This window comes from Tachyglossus aculeatus, chromosome 15 (genome assembly GCF_015852505.1).
Source record: "Tachyglossus aculeatus isolate mTacAcu1 chromosome 15, mTacAcu1.pri, whole genome shotgun sequence".
Taxonomy (NCBI): domain Eukaryota; kingdom Metazoa; phylum Chordata; class Mammalia; order Monotremata; family Tachyglossidae; genus Tachyglossus; species Tachyglossus aculeatus.
The window spans coordinates 14,906,426-14,933,633 of NC_052080.1; the positions used below are offsets into that span (position 1 = coordinate 14,906,426).

General features: G+C 52.6%; 3 protein-coding genes across 5 annotated transcripts in view; 2 read left to right on the forward strand and 1 right to left on the reverse strand.

The window, feature by feature from the left end:
- The window catches only part of RP2 (RP2 activator of ARL3 GTPase), a 38,113-nt gene extending 34,610 nt beyond the window's left edge, over positions 1 to 3,503 (forward strand). Inside the window, exons 3-5 of the mRNA XM_038757096.1 lie at positions 1 to 115; positions 1,154 to 1,239; positions 2,318 to 3,503. Of these exons, the coding sequence (XP_038613024.1) occupies positions 1 to 115; positions 1,154 to 1,239; positions 2,318 to 2,401 (285 nt within the window). The 3' untranslated portion in view covers positions 2,402 to 3,503. The remainder of the gene's footprint in view (positions 116 to 1,153; positions 1,240 to 2,317) is intronic.
- JADE3 (jade family PHD finger 3) overlaps positions 2,404 to 27,208 on the forward strand; it is a 60,904-nt gene continuing 36,099 nt past the window's right edge. The window contains exons 1-4 of one of the 3 annotated variants that reach the window (XM_038757094.1): positions 2,404 to 2,456; positions 18,563 to 18,624; positions 20,848 to 20,930; positions 23,956 to 24,113. In XM_038757094.1, coding sequence (XP_038613022.1) covers positions 18,576 to 18,624; positions 20,848 to 20,930; positions 23,956 to 24,113 — 290 coding nt within the window. In that variant the 5' untranslated portion in view covers positions 2,404 to 2,456; positions 18,563 to 18,575. Of the gene's footprint in view, positions 2,457 to 9,956; positions 10,009 to 16,801; positions 16,881 to 18,562; positions 18,625 to 20,847; positions 20,931 to 23,955; positions 24,114 to 27,208 lie in introns of those variants that run through there. The other 2 variants (XM_038757093.1, XM_038757095.1) reach the window with 2 other exon arrangements.
- On the reverse strand, positions 7,131 to 12,493 carry LOC119937584 (DNA-directed RNA polymerase II subunit RPB1-like). Its single transcript, XM_038757137.1, has 10 exons — positions 12,439 to 12,493; positions 12,272 to 12,349; positions 11,875 to 11,977; positions 11,652 to 11,726; positions 11,322 to 11,543; positions 10,876 to 11,214; positions 10,641 to 10,767; positions 10,444 to 10,536; positions 9,895 to 10,347; positions 7,131 to 7,190 (listed from the first exon to the last, which is right to left on the reverse strand). The coding sequence occupies exons 1-10, from the start codon at positions 12,491 to 12,493 to the stop codon at positions 7,131 to 7,133; spliced, it is 1,605 nt and encodes a 534-aa protein (XP_038613065.1).

Below are 27,208 nucleotides of genomic sequence, written 5' to 3' on the forward strand. Positions count from 1 at the left end.
ATGACGGGCAAAGGCTTCTTACTGGTTCAGACGAAGGAAGTGGCGATGAAAGCGGAGGACGCGCGGAGGGTTTTCCAGGAAAAGGCGTCCGATTTCATCCCGCTCCTGGATAAAGGTACGTTTCGGGGATCTCTTTTCCCGGAGAAGCTGTCCAGAAGTCGTAATGGGCTCGGGGGTGCTGTGTCGGCCTCCCCGCTCCGGTCCAGCCTTCTCCCTGCCGCCGGGATCGTTTTTCCACGAAAACGTTCAGACCACGTTTCCCCCGCTCCTCCTGCCGTCGCCCATCCGCCTCCCCAGCAAAGAGAAACTCCTCACCGTCGGCTTTAAAGCATTCAGTCGCCTCACTTTCCATCTCACCTCAATCAATCAATCAATCAATCAATCGTATTTATTGAGCGCTTACCATGTGCAGAGCACTGTACTAAGCGCTTGGGAAGTACAAATTGGCATCACATAGAGACAGTCCCTACCCAACAGTGGGCTCACAGTCTAAAAGGGGGAGACAGAGAACAGAACCAAACATACCAACAAAATAAAATAAGTAGGATAGAAATGTACAAGTAAAATAAATAAATAAATAAATAAATAAATAGAGTAATAAATATGTACAACCATATATACATATATACAGGTGCTGTGGGGAAGGGAAGGAGGTAAGACGGGGGGATGGAGAGGGGGACGAGGGGGAGAGGAAAGAAGGGGCTCAGTCTGGGAAGGCCTCCTGGAGGAGGTGAGCTCTCAGCAGGGCCTCCTCACTCTCCTACTCCAATCCAGCCCGCCTCCATTTACTCCTCTAATTCTAACCTCCTCACGGGGCCTCCATTTCTCCTCCGACCTCTCGCCCACATCCCGCCTCCGGCGCGGACGTCCTCCCTGCTCAGATCCGACGGACGACTCCTCTTCCCCGCTTCCAAGCCTTATTCCAAGTCATCTCCTCCCGGAGGCCTTCCCTGACTAATCCCCGCCTTTCCTCATCTCCCGCTCCCTTACTCGCTCCCTTTATTCATCCCCCCGTCCCGGCCCCAAGGCACTTATGTCCACATCTGTCATTTCTTTATTTCTATTCATGTCCGTCCTCACCTCTAGACTGTCAACCCCGTTCTCGGTCTGGGAATAGTCGAGAATCGACGACGCGGTTTTTGTTTCCTCACAGGGCCTGTCGTCGCCTTAGAGTTTAACGGAGACGGTGCCGTCCAGGGATGCCAAAGCATCGTCAGCGACATCTTCAGCGGGACCAAGGTGAGCTTTCTGTTGGTTAGTAATAATACTAATAGTAATAATGGCATTTATTAAGCGCTTACTATGGGCAAAGCACTGCTCTAAGCGCTGAGGAGGTCCCAAGGTGATCGGGTTGCCCCACGGGGGGCTCACAGTCTTAATCCCGATTTTACAGATGAGGCCCAGAGAAGTGAAGTGACCTGCCCGAAGTCACACAGCTAAGTGGCGGAGTCGGGATTTGAACCCGTGACCTCTGACTCCAAAGCCTGGGCTCTTTCCACTGAGCCACGCTGCTTCTCTAAGGAACAAGGGTGGATTATTCCTACTTCAGCGCTTGGTACACTGCCTGGCCCATAGTAAGCGCTTAACAAACACCTTATTATTATTATTACCTCAGAAATTCTGATTTAGAGGATTATTAGGACCGTAAAGTTCGGTTTTTTTCCCGAGAATTGTCCGTAAATTGTCCATTTCCCCCCTTCCCTTCATATCCTCCCCCTCTGTTTTCCTCTCCGCTGAAAGAACCCCGCGGGCCGAGCCCGGGCCTGGGTTCTAATCCCGCTCCGCCACTCGTCTGCCGCGTGGCCTCGGGCGAGTCACTTCACCCAGGGGCACCCGGGGCCCAGAGACGTAAAGCGACTTGCCCGAGGTCGCCCAGCGGAGAAGCGGCGGAGCTGGGATCGGAACCCGATTCCCAGGCCCGCGTTCTCCCCACGAGGGTCCCTCTGCCTCCACAGCACTCAGTACAGCGTCTGGCGCGTAGTAAGCGCTTCAAAGTGCCGTAAAATATTATACGGATTCAGCGAAACACACAACAAGGAGACGGTAAGCGACAGAAGTGAAATTCCAAGCTGTCGAACACTTCCCATTTGATTCGACTGGGGATTGCCGTTACGGAAAGTACCCAATTCAGTTTTTCCAGCCCCGACGGTTGCAGTGGAAAATACGCATCAGGCCGTTTGCAAAAGCTTTCAGAGCAAGTATCTTAAATATTCTCGGTGGGGTGGTAGTGAAGAGAAGAAGTGAAGAGATTCGGAAGACTTTGGCTCTGTCAGGGGGTTTCCTAGAAATAAATATTTTTCTGCTTCGTCCGAAATAGATCTTTGTATCGGAAAGCAAGCTGGCAGCGACTCGTGATGTCGACAGCTTCTACAACTTCGCCGACATGCAGATGGGAATGTGAAATCCTCTCGGAACGCGACCGGCGGAGCGAGGCTCCGGTTCTTCGGCGTGTACACGTAGGTTGGGCTCGCATACTTCTTTGCACTAGGGAGTTTTTCGTTTTCTACTAATGCCGAATGTTAAAAGGCTGTTTTTGAAGGAGTCCGTCAATTCGGGGTGCCTCGGTTACCCGCCACGGTTCGTTCGTAAATTGAGAAATTCCGAACGAATAAATGTAAAATCCACCCCCCTCCCCTTCACCTGCACCCCCAGAAATGCACTTTCCGCCCTAGAAACGTGCATTCTGAAAACTGGACTTTCAAATGAACTGTGACAGGTGAACTTCTGCGGTGAATTTTAGTAGGCGAAAGCTCTCCTGGAACATACTTGATATATTTTTTTTTTTTGAATGCAATATCTTCTTAAACCAAAACATCTCCTCACCAAATACGTGCCCAGTATATTTTTAACTTGATTGGAAACTCTTCTGAATTTTAACGGTTTTGCACTTCGGGACTGTCCTACGAGGGGGAAAGAAAAATCGGCGGTTTAGACTTTAGCTTTTCAGTCTTACTGAACCGTTCGAGTTACGGTAGTGGTTTTTGTTACATTGTAGAAACACTTTTAGACGATTGTAACAGCCGGGTTTTTTATGGGCGGGGGGGTTGTAGTTGTCTTTATTTTTACTGGGAATTGGTCACCTTGGGTTATACGAACCAGAAATACAGTTACCTTGTAGAGTAAGTTTTCTCTTAACACCCCAAACTGATAAATCCCGAGGATTTGAACCCGGACGATCCGGCAAGTCGAAAGAATAAAAGACGGGGAGACGATGAAGGGGAATTGTAGTTTCGGAGCCGGGGACGGGGCGACCTTCGGATATGTTAAAGGGAAACTTCCCACCTAGAGTTTCTGATATTGTCTCTGATGGCCCAGAAAACCAACTCGTTGTTAAGTGTCGTTACCAGTACAGCTTTAGTGTTTGTGACGTGTGTGTGTTTATGTTTGTGTGTGTGTTTCTTCCAAGAAATCATTTAAGCTCAGCACCGTTGTCTGCACACAGTAAGCTCGTTGTGGGAAGGGAACGTGACTATCAACTCTATCGTCTTGTACTCTCCCAAGCGCTTAATACGGCACCCTTAGGAAGTGCTCAGTAAATGCCCCTGAATGAATAAATACCACTGATTAGAGAAGAGTTACTGTAATCTCTGAGAAAACACTCGTCGATGACTTAATTTCGCCTTGCGGAAAGGAAGGCGCGTCTCTTGAGAGAGACGATCCTCGTGGATACCTTTTCCTCTTTATCCCCAATCCTCCTTTTACGGGCTTGCGTTTCCAGGCTCCTCAGCTCCGCAACGCTCAGCGAAATCATCATCATCAATCGTATTGATTGAGCGCTTACTATGTGCAGAGAGCACTGTACTAAGCGCTTGGGAAGTCCAAATTGGCAACATATAGAGACAGTCCCTACCCAACAGCGGGCTCACAGTCTAAAAGGGGGAGACGGAGAACAAAACCAAACATACTAACAAAGTAAAATAAATAGAATAGATATGTACAAGTAAAATAAATGGAGTAATAAATATGTACAAACATATATATATATATATATATAAATCCACGCTGACCCTCTACTTCGTGAAGTGCTATTTTCAACCAGCCCCCGTCAAGCATCAGTGGCCTAGTGGCTGGAGCCCGGGCCTGGGAATCGGAGGACCTGGGTTCTAATCCCGCCTCTGCCCCTCGTCCGCTGGGTGACCTTGGGACGGTCATTTCACTTCTCCGGACCTCCTCTGGAAAATGGGGATTCAGTCCCTGTTCTCCCTCCTACTTAGACCGTGATCCCCACGTGGGACCCGCTGATCATCTGTCTGCTCCCAGCGTTTAGTACAGTGGTTGGCACATAGTAAGCTCTTAAACCCCCCCCCCCAAAAAAAAAAATAGGGGGCCTTTTTTCCTGCTGGGGTGGAACTGGATAAACACCTATTTTGTTTTTAATGGTATTTATAAAAGTGCTTACTATGTGCCTGGCTCTGTATTAAGCACTGGGGTAGATACGAGCTTAATCTCCCTGTCCCACGTTGGGATCACAGTCTCAGCCGGGGCGCATCTACCATCTCTGTTTTACCGGACTCTCCCGAGCGCTTAGTACAGTGCTCGGCGCATAGTAGGTGCTCAGTAAATACCAATGATGAGGAGGATTTCTGCGTCCTGAAAAGAAGCCCTTTCCCATTTCTGTCATGTAGCTAGTTCTACGTCTCTATTATTATAAGCCTGGGAGTCGTGGGCCATGGATTCTGATTCTGCTGCTTGGCTGCTGTGTGACGTGGGCCAAGTCGCTTCACTTCTCTGGGCTAAGTTCATTCATTCATTCATTCATTCAATTGTATTTATTGAGCGCTTACTGTGTGCAGAGCACTGTACTAAGCGCTTGGGAAGTACAAGTTGGTAACATAAGTTGGCTTAAGGTGGCTCAGTTTCCTCACCGGATTTAATAACCGTTCTCCCTCTTACTTAGAATATAAGCCCCACGTGGGACCTGAGAGCCCGGGCTTTGGAGTCAGAAGTCACGGGTTCAAATTCCGTCTCCGCCAATTGTCAGCTGTGTGACTTGGGGCGAGTCGCTTCACTTCTCCGGGCCTCAGTTCCCTCGTCTGTAAAATGGGGATGAAGACCGTGAGCCCCCCGTGGGACAACCTGCTCACCTTGTAACCTCCCCAGCGCTTAGAACGGTGCTTTGCGCCTAGTAAGCGCTTAGTAAATGCCGTCATTATTATTATTATTATTGTCTTCTATCTTCTCTGGTGCTTAGCTCAGTGCTTGGTCGGCAGTAAAGTCTTAGCAGATACCACAGTTACTAATCAACAGTATTTGTCGACCGCTTAATATGTGCGGAGCACTGTACTAAGCGCTTGGGAGAGACCGATACACTATATTTGACAGACCTGATCCCGATCTTATAGACTTCAAGGCGGTTTAGTAGAGCACACAGACATTAAAATCTTCTAAGAAATGCCACTGTCATCATCAGCGCTTAGAACAGTGCTTTGCACATAGTAAGCGCTTAATAAATGCCGTTATTATTATCATTATTATTATCTAATCAGGTCGGACACGGGCCACAACCCGCTTGGGGCTCACGGCCTGAATCCCCATTTTTCAGAGGAGGGAACCGAGGCCCAGAGAAGTGAAGTGACTCGCCCAAGGTCACGCAGCAGACGAGTGATACAGCCAGCTGGAAAATTCTTCATGCCGGAGATTAATCTCTAGCCAGGAAACGGGCTTCTTTGCGAGGGGGAATTCTTTTCAAAATTACTTTTAGCGTCCCGTAACTTTATTCCTAGGAACGCGTCCCACCTCATAGCATCATCTTATCAGATATAAGTGAGATCTCTTTAAAAAAACACAGCTAATAATAATGATAGCATTTACTAAGCGCTTACTATGTGCCAAGCACCGTTCTAAGCGCTGGGGAGGTTACAAGGTGATCAGGTGGACCCACGGGGGGCTCACGGTCTTCATCCCCATTTTACGGATGAGGGAACCGAGGCCCAGAGACGGTAAGCGATTTGCCCAAAGCCACGCAGCTGACAATTGGCAGAGCCGGGATTTGAACCCACGACCTCTGACTCCAAAGCCCGGGCTCTTCCCACCGAGCCACGCTGCTTCTCTAGAAATCAGTAGCTGGGTAAAACTTTTCATCGGAATGCACGTGGGAGCACGGGACCGTAGCTGATGTTTTTACGAGGAACCGTGAGAAGCGCTCAATAAATACCATTGACGGTTTGAAGCGCGCTTATAAGGCAGATGTGGAAACATCTGAGCTTCTCGATCTCGTGAAAAACCACCGACACAAAGGTTTCAAATAAGCAAACGACAACTATTGACAGAACTACATGGGACCCTAGCTAACGTCTTCGCGAGGGAGAGTGAGGAGCGCTCAGTAGATACCGCCGGTCGACGGACGATTCGAAATGTGCCCAAAACGCGGGTTAGAAAGCGTCTGATCTCCTCCGCTCGCGATAACGCGGAAAACCACCAACACGGAGGTGTAAAATACAAACCAATACGTCTTTAATTTGGTTCTCCACCTTTCATGTGGCGTTCAACCAAAACTCAAGAACAGACCGCGTGAGAAATGTTTTGATGATTTCATTTTTGCTTTCGGCGATGAACGAGGGATCGTTCGGTTCATTTATTTAACGAAGGGAGGCCGCCGGTCGAATCCGTTTCTCCCTCTGCATGGTCATTGAGTCGGTGAACGCTCGATGGGTATTTTTTTAATCAGCTTAAAGACAAGGTCCACGGACGTTTTTATTACTGTCACGCTCCGAGCCATCGGACGTTTTCGGCATTTCTCCCCCCGGGTAGCTTTTGAATGGATGAAAATTATCGGCTGTCGTTTTCCTAACGCGTTCCCGAGCGTTTCCCTTTATATCCGCGCGCCTCCCGTGTCGTAGCCCGTGCCGCCTTCAGCCTTGGCGCCGTTAATCTGTGAAGCTTTTGGGTGTCATTGATAAAACGCCGTTCGTAATAAACACTTCACACGAAAATGGTTTCGCGTTTTTGTTTTGAAAGCGCCCGATCTTCCGCGGTAGTTTTTGCGTTCACAATCTCAGTGAAGCTGTGCTTGCCCACGTGGGACAACCCCAGCGCTTGGCACGTAGTAAGCGCTTAACAGACATCATCGATTCATTTTAATTTCAGCATTAAAATTAAAAGTATGTAAACTAAATCCGTATCGCTCATCATTAATGGAGCGTGGACATTGGGAAACCCGCTTCCTGACCACATTCGTTCTTCACGTCTTTCTTTTCCAGAAAGATTGGGGGGAAAACCGAACCGGCGTACGTTACGTGCAAAAGAAAATGGGGTAAATTGTTTTTCAGGGTTTTTGTTAAGCACCTACTATGTGCAATAAATACGATTGAATTAATCCCCCCACATCTCCTTCCCCTTCCCACAGCACCTGTGTATATGTATATATGTTTATACGTATTTATTACTCTATTTTATTTGTACATATTTATTTATTTTATTTTGTTGATATGTTTTGTTCTCTTGTCTCCCCCTTCTAGACCGTGAGCCCGCTGTTGGGTAGGGACCGTCTCTATATGTTGCCAACTTGTACTTCCCAAGCGCTTAGTACGGTGCTCTGCACACAGTAAGCGCTCAATAAATATGATAGAATGAATGAATGCCAGGCACTGTACTAAGCGCCGGGGCAGATAGCAGATCATCAGGTTGGACACAGTTCACGTCCCACGTAGGGCTCGGCGTGGCTCGGTGGAAAAAGCGTCGGCTTGGGAGTCGGAGGTCATGGGTTCCGATCCCGGCTCCGCCACGTATCAGCTTTGGGCAAGCTGCTTAACCTCTCTGTGCCTCAGTGACCTCATCTGGAAAGTGGGGATGAAGACTGTGAGCCCCTGTGGGACGACCTGATCATCTTGCATCTCCCCCAGCGCTTAGAACAGTGCACACAGTAAGCGCTTAACAAATACCAAAATTAGTATTTTGTGAATCATCCCCATTTGAGACGGATGAGGGAACCGAGGCCCAGAGAAGTGAAGTGACTCGCCTAAGGCCACACAGCAGAGCCGGGATTAGAACCCAGGTCCTCTGAGTCCCAGGCCCAGGCTCCTTCCCCTGGGCCATGCTGCTCCGCACGCCTCGCTGCCAGACTCGTACGCCAAAGAAAACACGGTCCTTAACCCAGCGCTCTGCACCCGGTAAGCGCTCAGTAAGTACGGCGGCCTGACGGAGAAGCAGCGTGGCTTAGCGGATACGGCCCGGGCCTGGGTTCTAATCCCGGCTCCGCCGCTTGTCCGCTGTGTGACTTTGGGCAGGTCGCTTCACTTCTCTGGGCCTCAGTTCCCTCATCTGGAAAATGGGGATTGAAACTGAGCGCCCCATGTGGGACAACCTGATTACCTCATATCTACCCCAGCGCTTAGAACAGTGCTCGGCACCTAGCAGACGCTTAATAAATACGTATCACCGTCATTATTAGAGAAGCAGCGTTGCTCCCGGGCTTGGGAGTCAGAGGTCATGGGTTCAAAGCCCGGCCCCGCCACTTGTCAGCTGTGTGACTTTGGGCGAGTCGCTTCACTTCTCTGGGCCTCAGGTCCCTCATCTGTAAAATGGGGATGGAGACTGGGAGCCCCATGGGGGGGCATGGGATGTGTTCAACGTGATTAGCTTGGATCTCCCTCAGTGCTTAGTACAGTGCCTGGCACAAAGGAAGCGCAGGAGGAGGAAGAGAGGGTGGGGAGGGATCAGGAGGATGGAAAGGGAGCGGGAAAACGGGGAAGAGGAGGATGGGGAGGGGGAGGGAGGGAGGGGGAAAGGAGGAGAGGTGGGATTGAGAAGGAAAAGAAGCAGAAGGAGGAGGAGGGTAGGGAGGGAGCAAGGGCAGGAGGAGGAGGACAGGGAGGATTGAGAAGGAGGAGGAGGAGAAAAAGAGGTGGAGGAGAAGAAAGGGGAGGAGGTGGAGGAAGAAGGCAGAAGAGGGGAAGGAGATGAGGAAGAAGAGGGGAAGGAGAAAGGGGAGGACAGGACTGAAAAGGAAGAGGAGGAAGGGAAGGAGAAGGATGTGAGGAGGAGGAAGGGGAGGAGGTGGAGGAAAAAGGGGAAGGAGATGAGGAGAACGGGGAGGAGGTGGAGGAAGAAGAAGGGAAGGAGATGAGGAAGAAGAGGAGGAGAAGGAGGAGGTGGGCGAAGAAGAGGGGAAGGAGAAGAGGAAGAGGAGAAAGGGGAAGAGGTGGAGGAAGAGGGGAAGGAGGTGAGGAGGAGAAAGGGGAGGAGGTGGAGGAAGAAGAGGGGAAGGAGATGAGGAGAAAGGGGAGGAGGTGGAGGGAGAAAAGGACAGAGGACTGAAAAGGAAGGGAAGGAGAAGGAGATGAGGAGAAAGGGGAAGAGGTGGAGGAAAAAGGGGAAGGAGATGAGAAAGGGGAGGAGGAGGAGAAAGGGGAGGAGGTGGAGGAAGAAGAGGGGAAGGAGATGAGGAGAAAGGGGAGGAGGTGGAGGAAGAAGAGGGGAAGGAGATGAGGAGAAAGGGGAGGAGGTGGAGGAAGAAGAGGGGAAGGAGATGAGAAAGGAGGAGGTGGAGGAAGAAGAGGGGAAGGAGATGAGGAGGAAGAAGAGGGGAAGGAGATGAGGAAGGAGATGAGGAGGAGGAAGAAGAGGAGGGAAAGGGGTGGAGAAGGAGGGCAGGGAGGTCTGAAAAGGGAAAGAAGGAGATGAGGAGAAGAAAGGGGAGGAGGTGGAGGAAGAAGAGGAGGAGGAGGGAGAGGGAAGAGGAGAGTGGTGGTGGAGAGGCCCGGGCTGGGGCTGCGCCGGGGAGGGAAGGAGAGGAGAGGGAAAGAGAGGAGAGGGAAGGGAAGGGGAGGGGAGGGAAGGGAAGGGGAAGAGGCGGAGCTCCCGCGCTGCCAGTGTCAACAATACAATAGGGCTCCTGTGTGTGTCTGTGTGTCTGTGTCTGTGTCTGTGTGCGGGAGCGACGGAGGAGCCCCAGGCCGAGCGGCAGGAGGCCGGGGGGCAGGAGGCCCGGGGGCAGGAGGCCAGGGGCCGCCCGGGCTGCGGGCCGGCCGGGGGCCCGGGCGGGAATGAGCCCCAGGCCCCGCGGAACAGGTAAGCGGGAGGCTGATGGACGGGGGACGGGGGGACGGGGGCCAGGCCCCGCCCGGAGGCTGCCGGGAGGACGGGCCCAGCCGGGGCCGAGCCGGGGCCGAGCCGGGGCCTCGCGTAGGGCGGGGGGCACCGCGCGCGCAGCCTGGCCCGGCCTTGGCCCCGACTTCGGCCCCCGGCTTCGCCCGGGCCTGGTCCGCCTCGGGCCGAGGCCTGGCGGCGGAGGCGGCCCCTCCTCGGGCCTCCCGCCCCCAGGCCGAGCCCTGAGGGGACGCCACGGCACCGGGCCATGGCGGCCCGGGGCGGGCGGGGGGGGCTGGCCGGGGTGACCCTGGGGTGACACTGGTGATGGCCGGGGGGACATGGGGGAGGCTGGAAGGCCGTCTGTGGGGATCCTGGGGGGCTAAGCCATGATCCGGGGTGACCCTGGAGACTGACCATGGTGACACTGGGGCTGGCCACGGTGACATTGGGGGGCTGGAAGGCCGTCTGTGGTGACCCTGGGGGGCTAAGCCATAATCCATGGTGACCCTGGGGTGACAGTGGGGCTGGCCATGGTGACATTGGGGGGAGCTAGAAGACTGTGGTGACCCTGGGGGGCTAAGCCATGATCTGGGGTGATCCTGGGGACTGACCATGGTGACCCTGGGGTGACACTGGGGCTGCCCATGGTGACATTGCGGGGGCTGGAAGGCTGGCTGTGGGGACCCTGAGGGGCTAAGCCATGATCCGTGGTGACCCCGGGGACTGACAGTGGTGACCCTGGGGTGACACTGGGGCTGGCCATGGTGACATTGGGGGGAGCTGGAAGACTGTCTGTGGTGACCCTGGGGGGCTAAGCCATGATCTGTGGTGACCCTGGGGACTGACCATGGTGACCCTGGGGTGACACTGGGGCTGGCCGTGGTGACATTTTGGGGGCTGGAAGGCTGTCTGTGGTGACCCTGAGGGGCTAAGCCATGATCCGTGGTGACCCTGGGGACTGACCATGGTGACCCTGGGGTGACACTGGGGCTGTCCTTGGTGACACTGGGGGGGCTGGAAGGCCGTCTGTGGTGACCCTGGGGGGCTAAGCCATGATCTGTGGTGACCCCGGGGGCTGACCATGGTGACCCTGGGGTGACACTGGGGCTGGCCTTGGTGACATTGGGGGGGCTGGAAGACTGTCTGTGGTGACCCTGGGGGGCTAAACCATAATCCATGGTGACCCTGGGGTGACACTGGGGCTGGCCATGGTGACATTGGGGGGGCTGGAAGGCTGTCTGTGGTGACCCTGGGGGGCTAAGCCATGATCTGGGGTGACCCCGGGGACTGACCATGGTGACCCTGGGGTGACACTGGGGCTGGCCTTGGTGACATGGGGGGGGCTGGAAGACTGTCTGTGGGGACCCTGAGGGGCCAAGCCATAATCCATGGTGACCCTGGGGTGACACTGGGGCTGGCCGTGGTGACATTGGGGGGGCTGGAAGGCCGTCTGTGGTGACCCTGGGGGGCCAAGCCATGATCCGTGGTGACCCCGGGAACTGACAATGGTGACCCTGGGGTGACACTGGGGCTGCCCATGGTGACATTGGGGGGAGCTGGAAGGCCGTCTGTGGTGACCCTGGGGGGCTAAGCCATGATCCGTGGTGACCCTGGGGACTGACCATGGTGACCCTGGGGTGACACTGGGGCTGGCCTTGGTGACATTGGGGGGGGCTGGAAGACTGTCTGTGGGGACCCTGAGGGGCCAAGCCATAATCCATGGTGACCCTGGGGTGACACTGGGGCTGGCCGTGATGACATTGTGGGGAGCTGGAAGACTGTCTGTGGTGACCCGGGGGGGCTAAGCCATGATCTGGGGTGACCCCTGGGACTGAGCATGGTGACCCTGGGGTGACACTGGGGCTGGCCATGGTGACATTGGGGGGGCTGGAAGGCTGTCTGTGGTGATCCTGGGGGACTAAGCCATGATCTGCGGTGACCCTGGGGACTGACCATGGTGACCCTGGGGAGCTAAGGCATGATCTGGGGTGACACTGGGGATGGCTTCTAGACTGTGAGCCCGCTGTTGGGTAGGGACCGTATCTATATGTTGCCGACTTGGGCTTCCCAAGTGCTTAGTATAGTGCCCTGCACACAGTAAGTGCTCAGTAAATACGATTGATTGAATGAATGAATGAAGTGGCCCTGGGGGGGCTAAGGCATGATCTGCGGTGACTCTGGGGACTGATCATGGTGACCCTGGGAGGCTAAGGGATGATCTGGGGTGACCCTGGGGACTGACTATGGTGACCCTGGGGGGCTAAGGCATGATCTGGGGTGACACTTGGGATGGCCGTGGTGACGCTGGGGGGCTGCAAGACTGTCAGTGGTGACCTTGGGGGGCTAAGCCAGGATCTGCGGTGACTCTGGGGGGCTAAGGCATGATCTGGGGTGACCCTGGGGACTGACCGTGGTGACCGTGGGGAGCTAGGGGATGATCTGAGGTGACACTGGGGTTGGCCATGGTGACGCTGGGGGGCTGGAAGACTGTCTGTGGTGACCCTGAGGGGGCTAAGGGATGATCTGCGGTGACCCTGGGGATTGACCATGGTGACCCTGGGGGGCTAAGACATGATCTGGGGTGACACTGGGGCTGGCCATGGTGACGCTGAGGGGCTGGAAGACTGTCTGTGGTGACCATGGGGGGCTAAACCATGATCTGTGGTGACCCTGGGGGGCTAAGGCATGATCTGGGGTGACACTGGGGCTCACCATGGTGATGGTGGGGGGCTGGAAGACTGTCTGTGGCGACTGTGGGGGGCTAAGTGATGATCTGCGATGACACTGGGGACTGCCCATGGTGACCCTGGGGGGCTAGGGGATGATCTGTGGTGACCCTGCGGACTGCCCATGGTGACCCTGGAGGGCTAAGGCATGATCTGAGGTGACACTGGGGCTGGCCATGGTGACACTGGGGGGCTGGAAGACTGTCTGTGGTGACCCTGGGGGGCTAAGCCATTATCTGTGGTGACCCTGGGGGGCTAAGGCATGATCTGGGGTGACACTGGGGACTGACCATGGTGGACCTGGAGGGATAGGGGATGATCTGGGGTGACACTGGGGCTGGCCATGCTGACATTGTAGGGGCTGGAAGACTGTCTGTGGCGACCCTGGGGGGTTAGGGGATGATTTGTGGTGACCCTGGGGACTGACCATGGTGAACCTGGGGGGCTAAGGCATGATCAGGGGTGGCACTGAGGCTGGCCATGGTGACGCTGGGGGACTGGAAGACTGTCTGTGGTGACCCTGGGGGGCTAAGCCATGATCTTTGGTGATGCTGGGGACTGACCATGGTGACCCTGGGGGGCTAAGGGATGATCTGGGGTGACCCTGGGGACTGACCATGGTGACTCTGGGGGGCTAAGGGATGATCTGGGGTGACACTGGAGCTGGCCATGGTGACACTGAGGGGGCTAGAAGGCTGTCTGTGGTGACCCTGGGGGGCTAAGCCATGATCTGTGGTGACCCTGGGGACTGGCCATGGTGACCCTGGGGGGCTAAGCCATGATCAAGGGTGACACTGGGACTGGCCATGGTGACTCTGGGGGGCTGGAAGACTGTCTGTGGTGACCCTGGGGGGCTAAGCCATGATCTGTGGTGACCCTGGGGCCTGACCATGGTGACCCTGGGGGGCTAGGGGCTGCTCTGTGAAGCAGATCGAGGATGATCAGAGAATAATAATAATAATAATGGCATTTGTTAAGCGCTTACTATGTGCAAAGCACTGTTCTAAGCGCTGGGGAGGATACAGGTGATCAGGTCATCCCACATGTGGCTCACAGTCTTCATCCCCATTTTCCAGATGAGGTCACTGAGGCCCGGAGAAATCAAGGGACTTGCCCAAAGTCTCACAGGTAACTGGCAGAGCCGGGATTTGAACCCATGACCTCTGACTCCCAAGCCCGGGCTCTTTCCGTTGAGCCACACTGCTTCTCTAAGCCTGGGAGTCAGAGGTCATGACTTAATAATAATAATAATAATAATTGGCATTTGTTAAGCGCTTCCTATGTGCAAAGCACTGTTCTAAGCGCTGGGGAGGTTACAAGGCGATCAGGTTGTCCCACGTGGGGCTCACAGTCTTAATCCCCGTTTTACAGATGAGGTAACTGAGGCCCAGAGAAGTTAAGTGACTTGCCGAAGATCACACAGCTGACATGTGGCGGAGTCAGGATTCGACCCCGTGACCTCTGACTCCAAAGCCCGGGCTCTTTCCACTGAGCCACGCTCCTCAAGGGCTCCTCAAGGACTTGTCAGCTGTGTGACTTTGGGCAAGTCACCTCGCTTCTCTGGGCCTCAGTTCCCTCATCTGTAAAATGGGGATTAAGACTGTGAGCCCCCAGTGGGACAACTTGATCGCCTTGTAACCTCCCCAGCGCTTAGAACGGTGCTTGGCCCATAGTAAGCGCTTAATAAATGCCATCATTATAATTATTATTATCTGGGGTGACGCTGGGGGCCGAGCATGGTGACCCTGGGGGACTAAGGGATGATCTGTGGTGACACTGGGGGCTGTCCCGTGGTGATGCTGGGGGGGCTGGAAGACTGTCTGTGGTGATACTGGGGGGGCTAGAAGACTGGTGACACTGCAGGGGAGGGAGGGGAGCTGAGGGTTATTGCCATGGTGACAATAGGGGGCTTGGAGACTGTCCGTGATGATGCTGGGGGCTGTCTGAGTTACCCTAGGGGGCTAGAAGATTGACCATGGTGACACTGGGGATTGTCCATGGTGACACTGCAGGGCTAAGGGTTGTCTGTGGTGACACTGGGGGGGCTGGAAGACTGGTGACACTGCAGGGGAGGTAGTGGGGCTGAGGGTTATTGCCATGGTGACAATAGGGGGCTTGGGGACGGTCCGTGATGACGCTGGGGGCTGTCTGAGTTACCCTGGGGGGCTAGAAGATTGACCATGGTGACACTGGGGATTGTCCATGGTGACACTGCAGGGCTAAGGGTTGTCTGTGGTGACACTGGGGGGGCTGGAAGACTGGTGACACTGCAGGGGAGGTAGTGGGGCTGAGGGTTATTGCCATGGTGACAATAGGGGGCTTGGGGACGGTCCGTGATGACGCTGGGGGCTGTCTGAGTTACCCTGGGGGGCTAGAAGATTGACCATGGTGACACTGGGGATTGTCCATGGTGACACTGCAGGGCTAAGGGTTGTCTGTGGTGACACTGGGGGGGCTGGAAGACTGGTGACACTGCAGGGAAGGTAGTGGGGCTGAGGGTTATTGCCATGGTGACAATAGGGGGCTCGGGGACTGTCCGTGATGATGCTGGGGGCTGTCTGTGTTACCCTGGGGGGCTAGAAGATTGACCATGGTGACACCGGGGATTGTCCATGGTGACACTGGAGGGCTAGGGGGTTGTCTGTGGTGACACTGGGGGCCCTGTGGGTTACACCAGGGGGCTAGGCGACTGTCTGCGGTGACGCTTGGGGGGCCTAGAGGATTGTCTGTGATTGATTTCTCTGGGGGACGAGGGGATTGTCCATGGTTACCCCTTTAGCTGTGTGTGATAATAATAATAATGGCATTTATTAAGCGCTTACTATGTGCAAAGCACCGTTCTAAGCACTGGGGAGGTTACGAGGTGATCAGGTTGTCCCACGGGGGGCTGACAGTCTTAATCCCCATTTTCCAGTTGAGGGAACTGAGGCCCAGAGGAGTGAAGTGACTTCCCCAAAGTCACACAGCTGACGATTGGCGGAGCCGGGATTTGAACCCGTGAACTCCGGCTCCAAAGCCCGGGCTCTTGCCACTGAGCCGCGCCGACCGTGGGGGGCCGGGGGACCGTCCACGGTGACGCTCCGGGGGAGTAGGGGACGGCCCCGTGGGGGGGACTGGGGGAGACGGAGCGTCTGTGGTGGGGTTGGGGCGGGAACGGTCCGGGGTGAGATTCCCCGGGTGGGATCGTGCGGGACGATCCGGGGGTGAGACCGCGGGGCGGGTCCCGCCGTTTCCGCAATTCCGGGGGGCCATTCCATAGCCGACTGTGTGACTTTGGGGGACCCCGTGACCGCCGTCTGTGACCGCTGCTCGGGAGTGGGATGGTGGGAGCGGGGCACGGGCCGAGGGGCCGTCCGCCTGGCTCTCTTCGACCGGATCGTCAACAGATCCAACGCAACGTTTAGTGCAGTGCTTTGACGTAGAGTCAGCGCTTTCTAATCACCGTCATCATTATTAATATGATATCGGTGGTCACACAGGTCACACAGCACACATGAGCCCACTGTTGGGTTGGGACCGTCCCTATATGTTGCCAACTTCTGCTTCCCAAGCGCTTAGTCCGGTGCTCTGCACACAGTAAGCGCTCAATAAATACGATTGAGTGATGTGGCGGGGCCGGGATTCGAACCCATGACCTCTGGTTCCAAAGCCCGGGCTCTTTCCACTGAGCCACGCTGCTTCTCATAGTACGCAGTAAGCGCTTAACAAATATCGACATTATTATTATTAATCTCAAAGCGGGGGATTTTTCTGCCACTGAAGATCCCATCGAGATTGTTGGCTTCAGGTGACCTTGGGCAAGTCACTTCCCTGCTCTGTGCCTCAGTTCCCTCATCTGTAAAAGGGGGATGAAGACTGTGAGCCCCATGAGGGACAACCTGATCCACTCCAGCGTTTAGAACAGTTCTCGGCACATACTAAGCGCCTAACAAATGCCATCGTTATTAAATACCTCTCTCTTTTCCCTCCTTCCCCAATCCTATCAATCAACAGTCTTCCTTGGCGCTGTACTAAACACTCCGCTAGACCGTCAGCTCATCCTGGGCAGGTGACGTGTCTACCGGCTCCGTTCCGTTGGAATGTGCTCAGGAAGCGCCCCGTCGGTGGATTGAAAGAGGCCAACCGGTAATCAATCAATCAATCAATCGTATTTATTGAGCGCTTACTGCGTGCAGAGCGCTGTACTAAGCGCTTGGGAAGTCCAAGTTGGCGACATATAGAGACGGTCCCTACCCAACAGCAGGCTTGCGTTCTAGAAGTCTAGAACCGGTAGACGTAATCCCTGCCTTCAAGAAGCTTACGATCCAGCGGGATATAGCGAAAGCAGAGGCTTTTACAGCCGGACGCGGACGGATATCGGGGCTCGTTTCCGCCGTCAGCGTCAAATCTCCCCGGAAGGAAGTGAGAATTCCCAATGGCCCGGCCGCCCCAGGAATTTCCCGACAGCTTCCCCTTTCCCGCCTCCCGGTTTTCCTCCGCTAATCGGGAAAGACGCCTTTGTGAAACGCCAACCCCGTCGAACGCCGTTTGGCTCGGAGGAAGTCCGAGCCGACTGGCCCGGGCTGTGTGACTTCGGGCAGGTCGCTTAACTTCTCTGGGCCTCCGTTCCCTCATCTGTAAAATGGGGGTGAAGACCGTGAGCCCCCTGTGGGACAACCTGATCACCTTGTAACCTTCCCAGCGCTTAGAACAGTGCTTTGCACAATAAATGCCATTATTATTATTATTATTATTATAATTCCTGGCCGGAGTCGGGTCCCGCGTCGCTTGGGAGGACCCGAAAATCGAGGGCGTCGTGGCCTGTCGGTTGCCGGCCCCGTTTTGAAGTCGGATTGACGTCGCCCTGCCCCGCGCGTCGACTCTCCGTCTTCGAGGCGGAGAACTTGGGGTCGTTTCTCCAGTTTGTTGCCAACTTGGACTTCCTAAGCGCTCAGTCCAGTGCTCTGCACACAGTAAGCGCTCAATAAATACGATTGATTGATCGATTGATTACTCCCGTTATAACCGGGTCTTTTCGGAGTTTCGTGTCGCCTCCGGTTGCTGGCGGACTTGATAATGGTAAGAATAGTAATAATTCTGCCTTGCTCCCTTCGTTTATTTATTTATTGTGAGCCCCCCGCGGGACAACCCGATCTCCCAGCGCTTAGAACAGCGCTTTGCACATAGTAAGCGCTTAACAAGCACCATCATCATCAGTGGGGTAGAAAAAAGACGCTTCCGACTCCTCGGCCGCCCAACGGTGCAGATGCCAAAGCGGAGATTCGCAAGCGGAGGGTTTTTCGATCGAGAAATCCTTTGGTCGGAGACAGAGGTTGCGGGGAGCGCCGTCGTATCCCCGTACGGAGACCTCTTGCCTCCCCCCGGGATCGGCTGGTTATTTTTGTTTGTTTGGTTTTTCCCAGTTCATCAGGTGGGACACAATCCCCGTCCCCCGTGGGGCTTCCGGTCCAGTAGGAGGGAGACGGGGATGGAAACTGAGGCACAGAGGAGTGGATTGTCCCCACCGAGTTCCCCCAGCAGGGAAGCGGAGGAGCCGGAATTAGAACCCAGGTCCTCTGGCTTCCGTCCGCCACGTGTCTGCGGGGTGACCTCGGGCAAGTCACTTCTCTGGGCCTCGGTTTCCTCGTCCGTAAAACGGGGATGGGGACCGCGTCCAACCCGATTCGCTCGTATGCACCCCGGCGCCTTGTGCGGCGCCTAACAGATCCCGCAAATCGGGATCGGGATCTTCACCGGGCGCGGAGCAGAATCCGTCTTCCACGAACGGCCGGCAACAACGTCTCCTCCTTTGTGTCTTTCCCTTCCAGGGTGTGCTTCAGGATGAAACGCCAGAGGCATCTAAGCAGTAGCGGCAGTTCGGACAATGAGAGTGAGTATAGAGCGGGCGCTTCCCGCCCGCCCTCCATCCGCCCCTTTCGGGTTTCCTCCTGGGGTTGCCGTTGCAAACCGTCTCCCCGCTTCCTGATCCTTTTTTCCGAAAGAAGAAGCCCGTGTCTGACCGTGGCCGATCGGACGTTTGTCCTGAAATTCCAACAGAGGGTGGAAGTGGGAGACCCGGAGAATCTCCGGGGCGGTTTCGTTGGGATCCGCTCCGGGAGGTGATCTCTCGGCCCGGGCCGTCGAGTCGCCTCCGACCCCACGGACGCGTCTCTCTCCCGGAACGCCCCCGCCTTCGTCTGGGATCGTTCCGGCAGCGGATCCGTAGAGTTTTCTCGGGAAAGAGGCGGAAGCGGTCGACCGGCACGGGGGAGTTTTGACGTGCGGCGACCGGCCTTCCGCTCGCTAGCTGCCGCCCGGGCTCGACTCTCCCTCCCGTAGCCGATGCCGGTAGAATAATAATAATAATAATGGCATTTGTTCATTCATTCATTCATTCAATCATTCATTCAATCGTATTTATTGAGCGCTTACTGTGTGCAGAGCGCTTGGGAAGTCCAAGTTGGCAACATATAGAGACGGTCACCACCCGACAGCGGGCTCACAGTCTAGAAGGGGGAGACAGACAACAAAACATATTAACAAAGTAAAATCAATAGAATAAATGTGTACAAATAAAATAAATAAATAGAGTAATAAATCCGTACAAACGTATATACAGGTGCTGTGGGGAGGAGATGAGGTAACTGAGGCCCAGAGAAGCCAAGTGATTTGCCCAATTAAGAGTTTGAGCCCCGTGGGGACCGTGTCCAACCTGATTAGCTTGTATCTCACCCAACGCTTGCTATAGCGCTTGACACATAGTAAATAATAATAAATAATAATAATTATTATGGTATTTGTTAAACGCTTCCCATGTGCCAAGCACCGTTTTAAGTCCTGAGGTAGATACAGGGTAATCGGGTTGTCCCGCGTGGGGCTCACGCTTTTAATCCCCATCTTGCAGTTGAGGCAGCTGAGGCACAGAGAAGTCAAGCGACTTGCCCGCGGTCACACAGCGGACAAGGGGCAGAGGCGGGATTAGCAGCGAGGCTCAGCGGAAAGAGCCCGGGCTTTGGAGTCAGAGGTCATGGGTTCAAATCCCGGCTCCATCACCGGGATGGTGCTGCTTTTTTTTTTTTTATGATGGCATTTATTAAGCGCTTACTATGTGCTAAGCACCGTTCTAAGCACTGGGGAAGTTACAAGGTGATCAGGTTGTCCCACGGGGGCTCACAGTCTTTATCCCCATTTTGCAGATGAGGGAACTGAGGCACAGAGAAGCTAAGTGACTTGCCCAAAGTCACCCAGCTGACAATTGGCGGAGCCGGGATTCGAACCCGTGACCTCTGACTCCAAAGCCCGGGCTCTTTCCACTGAGCCACGCCCTCCTGCTTGCGGTGAAAGTGGATCGCGGGCGGAGGAGGAAAGCACAATAATCACGGCGGTATTTGTTAAGCGCTTACTAGAGGCGGGGTAATGGGGTCGTCCCCCGTGGGGCTCCCGGTCTTCATCCCCATTTTCCAGATGAGGTGACTGAGGCCCAGAGAAGCGAAGTGACTGGCCCGGGGTCACGCGGCGGAGCCGGGATTAGAACCCACGTCCTCCGACCCCCAAGCCCGGCTTTTGCCGATAGGTCTTTGGCCCAATTCCCTTCGCCTCGGTCGCGAAGAGCCTTTAATTCCGTGGAATTCGTGAAGCGCCTACTGTGTGCCGGGAACTATACTAAGCGCTGAAGGCTTTCCCGTAGCAGGGTGGTCTGGGAATCCGGAGGTCGTGGGTTCGAATCCCGGCCCTGCACTTCTGTGCCGCGTAAACTCGTGCGAGTGGCTCCGCTTCTCCGGGCCTCATCCGGAAAATCACCATCGTCGTCAGTCGTATTTATTGGGCGCTTACTGTGTGCAGGGCACTGTACTAAGCGCTTGGGAAGTCCAAGTTGGCAACGGGAAAATGGGGATGGAGACTGCGAGCCCCGCGTGGGACACGGGCCGCGTCCAACCCCATCCGGCCCCTAGTAAGCGCTCACTAAATACCGTCGCCGTTATCGTTCTTCTTTTCCGTGCGGTTTAATCCTCCGGGCTTTGAGATCCTTCTCCCAGTTGGGACCGCGTCTTGGGAAAAACGGGATGTAACGATCGCGTGTGTTTTTTTTTTTTGTCTTTTTCCTTTCCCTCAGGTCCTTCTACTTCTTTCTCCTCCTGCTTGAAATACAGGAGCAAGTCCAAGACGGCCGCCAGCGAACCGAAGAAACCCGCCGAGGTAGGGAACGGTGGCGCCTGGGACCCGGGTTCCAATCCCGCCTCTGCCCGTCCGTCCGCCGGCTGACCTGGGGCAAGCCGCTTCACTTCTCCGGGCCTCGGTTTCCTCATCTGCCAAATGGGGATGAAGACCGGGGTCCAATCTGATTCGCTTGTATCTACTCCGGCGCTTAGGACAGAGCCTGGCACATAGTGAGCGCTTAACAAGTTGGCTTGTGTTGCCAACTTGGACTTCCCAAGCGCTTAGTACAGTGCTCTGCACACAGTAAGCGCTCAATAAATACGATTGATGATGATGATGATGCTCTGCACACAGTAAGCGCACAATAAATACGATTGATTAACAAATACCGTGAATATGTATAGCGTATATCCTGCTCGTTCATTCGCTTAGAACAGTGCACACGGTGGGCGCTTAATAAATGCCATCGTTATTATCATTATTCATAGTCGTATTCACTGAGCACTTGCTGTGTGCAGAGCACTGTACTGAGCGCTTGGGAGAGTCCAGTACAACAATAAACAGACACATTTCCTGCCTTCAGTGAACTTACGCCCTAATAAATTACAGCTAGATCATATTCATTCATTCAATCATATTTATTGAGCGCTTACTGTGTGCAGAGCACTGTACTAAGCACTTGGGAGAGTCCAGTACAACAATAAACAGACACATTCCCTGCCTTCAGTGAACTTATGCTGTCGAGGGGCAGACAGACATTAATCTAAATAAATAAATTACAGCTAGATCATATTCATTCATTCAATCATACTTATTGAGCGCTTACTGTGTGCAGAGCACTGTACTAAGCGCTTGGGAGAGTCCAATACAACAATAAACAGACACATTCCCTGCCTTCAGTGAACTTACGCCCTAGAGGGGCAGACAGACATTAATCTAAATAAAAAAATTACAGGTAGATCATATTCATTCATTCAATCATATTTATTGAGCGCTTACTGTGTGCAGAGCACTGTACTAAGCGCTTGGGAGAGTCCAATACAACAATAAACAGACACATTCCCTGCCTTCAGTGAACTTACGCCCTAGAGGGGCAGACAGACATTAATCTAAATAAATAAATTACAGCTAGATCGTATTCATTCATTCATTCAATCATATCTATTGAGCGCTTACTGTGTGCAGAGCACTGTACTAAGCGCTTGGGAAGTCCAAGTTGGCAACATATAGAGACGGTCCCTACCCAACAGCGGACTCACAGTCTAGAAGGGGGAGGCAGACAACAAAACAAAGCATATTCACAAAATAAAATAATCCTGTCGTCGTATCATAAACCCTATCGTATCATACTAATAGAATTTTTTTATACATCGAATGGGTAGGGACGGTTTCTGTATGTTCCCAAGTGCTTAGTACAGTGCTCTGCACACCGTAAACGCTCAGTAAACACGATTGATTGAATGAATGAATGTGTTTTTGGTCACTAATAAGCGCTTCACAGAGCCTCAGTTCCCTTATCTGTAAAATGGGGGTTTAAGAACGTGAGCCCCGTGGGGGGACACGGACCACGTCCCTTAGCTTGGATAGACCCCAGTGCTTAGCACAGTGCCCAACACGGAGTAAGGGCTTAGAAAAGAACATTTTTTTTAAAGAAAAAGGGACGTCAAATGACTTGCCCAAGGTCACGCCGCAAGCAGTTGGCAGGCGTGGGATTAGGACCCGTGCTTGGGTTGGAGGGAAAATCCCACTTTCGACGGAGGGGAATCGTAATGGTCCGGGTCAGGCCGAGGAACCCTGGCAGCGAAGCAGCGTGGCTCAGTGGAAAGAGCCCGGGCTTTGGAGTCCGAGGTCGTGGGTTCAAATCCCGGCTCCGCCACATGGCGGCTGGGTGACTTCGGGCGAGTCGCTTCACTTCTCTGGGCCTCAGTGACCTCATCTGGAAAATGGGGATGAAGACGGTGAGCCCCCCGTGGGACCACCTGATCACCTTGTAACCTCCCCAGCGCTTAGAACAGTGCTTTGCGTGTAGTAAGCGCTTAATAAATGCCATTATTATTATTATTATTACTCCCGGAGGTGCGCTCGGCGTCTCCCGGTGAATTTCCTCGTCCAGCGCCGTGACCGCCGTTCCGGAGCCTCCTGAGCGACTTTTCGGTCTCACGGTCCGACGCCTTCTTCGGAGAAAGTCCGCGGGCGCTGACTCAATCAATCATATTATTATATAATAATAATGGCATTTAATAATAATTAATTTATTAATTAATTTAATTTAAATTATTAAATTATTGTTAATTTAATAACAATAATAATGGCACTTACTACGTGCAAAGCACTGTTCTAAGCGCTGGGGAGGTTACAAGGCGATCAGGTTGTCCCACGTGGGGCTCACGGTCTTCATCCCCATTTTCCAGACGAGGGAACTGAGGCCCAGAGAAGTACATCTAGTCGACACCGAGGCGCTGACGTTTCGCTTTGGTAGTCGAGTGGATTTAATAATAATAATAATAATAGTAATAATAATAATGGCATTTATTAACAGTGGGCTCACAGTGTAGAAGGGGGAGACAGAGAACAAAACCAAACATACTAACAAAATAAAATAAATAGAATAGATATGGACAAGTAAAATAAATAAGTAAATAGAGTAATAAATCTGTACAAACATATATACATATAGGTGCCGTGGGGAAGGGAAGGAGGTAAGACGGGGGGATAGACTGTGAGCCCACTGTTGGGTAGGGACTGTCTCTATATGTTGCCAATTTGTACTTCCCAAGCGCTTAGTACAGTGCTCTGCACACAGCAAGCGCTCAATAAATACGATTATTGATGTTTATGGTGACTCAAAAGGAGAGCGGCGCCGCCGGGCTTCGTAGTCACGAGAAACCCGTGCCGCCCCGGCGTTAAATTAACGAGCGAAGCGAACCCGGGCTTGAGAGTCAGGAGGGGCTGGGTGACCCTGGGCTCTGCACCCCGTGAGCGCTCAATAAAGACGATTGATCGATCGATCGATTGAATGAATGAATGACGATGCCTTGTCCCTGCCTCGGTGCGCCCACCCCAGGTGTTCCGGAAGGATCTCATCAGCGCCATGAAGCTGCCCGATTCCCACCACGTCAATCCCGAGGAATATTACCTCTTCGCGGACACCTGGAAGGAAGAATGGGAAAAGGGAGTTCAGGTTCCCTCCTGCCCAGCCTCCATCCCGCAGCCGTCTCTCAGGTATTTCCGCGCGCCGCCCCGTCGGCTGACGCTCCCCCCGTCCGCCGGGTGACCTTGGGAGAGTCACCTCGCTTCTCTTTGCCTCGGTTTCCCCATCCGGGAAATGGGGGTGAAGGCGGCGAGCCCCGCGTGGGGTCCAATCCGACCATCTCGTTCTATCCCGGCGCTTAGAACGGTGCCCGGCACCCAGTTTCCGCTCCACGAATATCATAATTATATCATAATATCATTATTAGTAGTAGTAGCGGTAATAATAATAATTAGTAAACGCCGTCCGCGCCTTCTCTCCGTCAGCCACGTGTGTCCGATGCGTTTCCCAGGGAATATATTCATTCAGTCGTATTTATTGAGCACTTACTGTGTGCGGAGCACTGTACTAAGCGCTTGGGAAGTACAGGTCGGTAACATGTAGAGGCGGCCCCTACCCAGTAGCGGGCTCACAGTCTAGAAAATCTATTTATTGTTCGATTATCCTCTCCCGAACGCTTAGTACAGTGCTCCGCACACAGTAAGTGCTCAATAAAGGCCTGGGATTCAGAGGATCACGGGCTCTAATTCCTGTGTGACCGTGGGCGAGTCGTTCTGGGAAGCAGCGTGGCTCAGTGGGAAGGGCCCGGGCTTTGGAGTCAGAGGGCATGGGTTCGAATCCTGGCTCTGCCGCTTGTCAGCTGGGTGGCTTGGGGCAAGTCACTTCACTTCTCCGGGCCTCGGTTCCCTCATCTGGAAAATGGGGATGAAGACTGTAAGCCCCCCGTGGGACAACCTGATCACCTTGTATCTCCCCCAGTGCTTAGAACAGTGCCTTGCACATAGTAAGCGCTTAATAAATGTCATTATTATTATTATTATTATTATTGTTATTATTATTATTATTATTATTTTACTTCTGGGCCTCAGTGACCTCATCTGAAAGAACTGTGGGTCAGGGACTGTGTCCAACCTGATGACCTTGAATCTCCCCCGGCGCTTAGAACAGCGCCTGGCATGTAGTAAGCGCTTAACCAACTCCATAATAAATACACAGATAAATGTATACGGAAATCAAAGGGTTTCATTCACTCATTCACTCATTCAGGCATATTTATTGAGTGCTTACCACGTTCAATCATTCAGTCGTATTTATTGAGCGCTTACTCTGTGCAGGGCACTGTACTAAGCGCTTTGTTCTGCATAGTAAGTTGCTTTCCGCCTAGGGAGCCGAGGGAAACTCTCGACCTACGTTTTTCCCAGGAATATCTCTCCTGGGAACTCGCTGAGGGCAGGAGTTTTCTTTTCAGTCGTGGAAATAACGCACCGGGAAGCAGCGTGGCCTAGTGGGCGGATCCCAGGTCTCGGAGTCAGGAGGGCCTGGGTTCTAATCCCGGCTCCGCCGCTCGTCTGCCGGGCGACCTCGGGCAAGTCACTTCGCTTCTCCGGGCCTCGGTTCCCTCCCCTGTAAAATGGGCAGACCGCGAGCCCCACGTGGGACGCTTAGTACAGTGCCCTGCACACGGTTAGGGCTCAATAAATACGACTGAATGAATGAGTGAATGACACGAACCGTGTCCATCCCGACGATTATTATTATTATTATTATCATTATTCTATTTACTTGTACTTCCCAAGCGCTTAGTACAGTGCTCTGCACACAGTAAGCGCTCAATAAATGCGATTGATTGATTGATTTCTTCCTCTCCCCCTCGTCCCCCTCTCCATCCCCCCATCTTACCTCCTTCCCTTCCCCACAGCACCTGTATATATGGATATATGTTTGTACAGATTTATTACTCTATCTATTTATTTATTTTACTTGTACGTCTATTCTGTTTACTTGTACTTCCCAAGCGCTTAGTACAGTGCTCTGCACACAGTAAGCGCTCAATAAATACGATCGATTGATTGATTTCTTCCTCTCCCCCTCATCCCCCTCTCCATCCCCCCATCTTACCTCCTTCCCTTCCCCACAGCACCTGTATATACGTTTGTACATATTTATTACTCTGTTTATTTATTTTACTTGTACGTCTGTTCTATTTACTTGTACTTCCCAAGCGCTTAGTACAGTGCTCTGCACACAAGTGCTCAATAAATACGATGGATTGATTGATTCCCAAGCGCTTAGTACAGTGCTCTGCACACAGTAAGTGCTCAATAAATGCGATTGACGATCCCGTGTCGACCCCGGCGCGTAGGACAGCGCCTGGCGCGTAGTAAGCGCTCCGCCAAGCTCGTTGTGGGCAAGGGAACGTGTCCGCACGTAGCGCTCGCTAAATATGATTGAGTGAAGGAATGATTAACAGATACCATTTAAAAAACTCCCCCAAAAATCAAAACAGAGAGTAGAGCTTCTTGCCTGAGAGCCCAAATTCACATTTACAGAAAACCTGCTCCGTTTCGAAGCTGCTGTAATTGTTAAACCTAAAAAGCCTTACAGGTGGTCAAATTCTGGCCTTTTCCAATTAGGCTCACTTACGCTCCAACCAGACATTATTATTAGTATTAATTATATAACATATAAAAATAAAATACAATACTATTGTAATGTATCTGTAATTCTTAACATATTGTGTTAATATTAATTATTATTCGTATAATTATTTATTATATAATGCTAATAGTATGAAGTAATATAAAATTATATAATGTTATTGAGAGTAATAGTATTATAATACAATATAATGCAATATTATAATACTGTGATAGTATTATAACATCATAATAATAGTAATGGTCTTTGTTAAGCGCTTACTATGTGCCAATACTGTGATACTATTATAATAATAACAGTAATGGCATTTGTTGAGTGCTTACTATGTGCCAATGCTATGATATTATTATAATATTATAATAATAATAGTAATGGTATTTGTTGAGCGCTTACTATGTGCCAATACCATGATAGTATTATAATATTATAATAATAATAGTAATGGTATTTGTTAAGCACTCACTATGTGCCCGTACTATGATACTATTATAGTAGTAACGATATTTGTTAAGTGCTCACTATGTGCCAATACTATGATAGTATTATAATATTATAATAATAATAGTAATGGTATTTGTTAAGCGCTCACTATGTGCAAGTACTATGATACTATTATAATAGTAATGGT

Bases quoted from the DNA above. Each gene is read 5' to 3' on its own strand.
- LOC119937584 (XM_038757137.1), bottom strand. From the start codon at position 12,493: ATGGCCAACCCCAGTGTCACCTCAGATCATCCCCTAGCTCCCCACGGT. The intron at 11,978-12,271 runs GTCAGTCCCCAG...CACCATGGTCAG, and splicing joins AGCCCCCCAGGGTCACCATA to TCCCCAGGGTCACCGCAGAT. The intron at 10,348-10,443 runs GTCAGTCTCCAG...GGCCATCACCAG, and splicing joins CCAGCCCCAGTGTCACCATG to TGTCACCCCAGGGTCACCCC.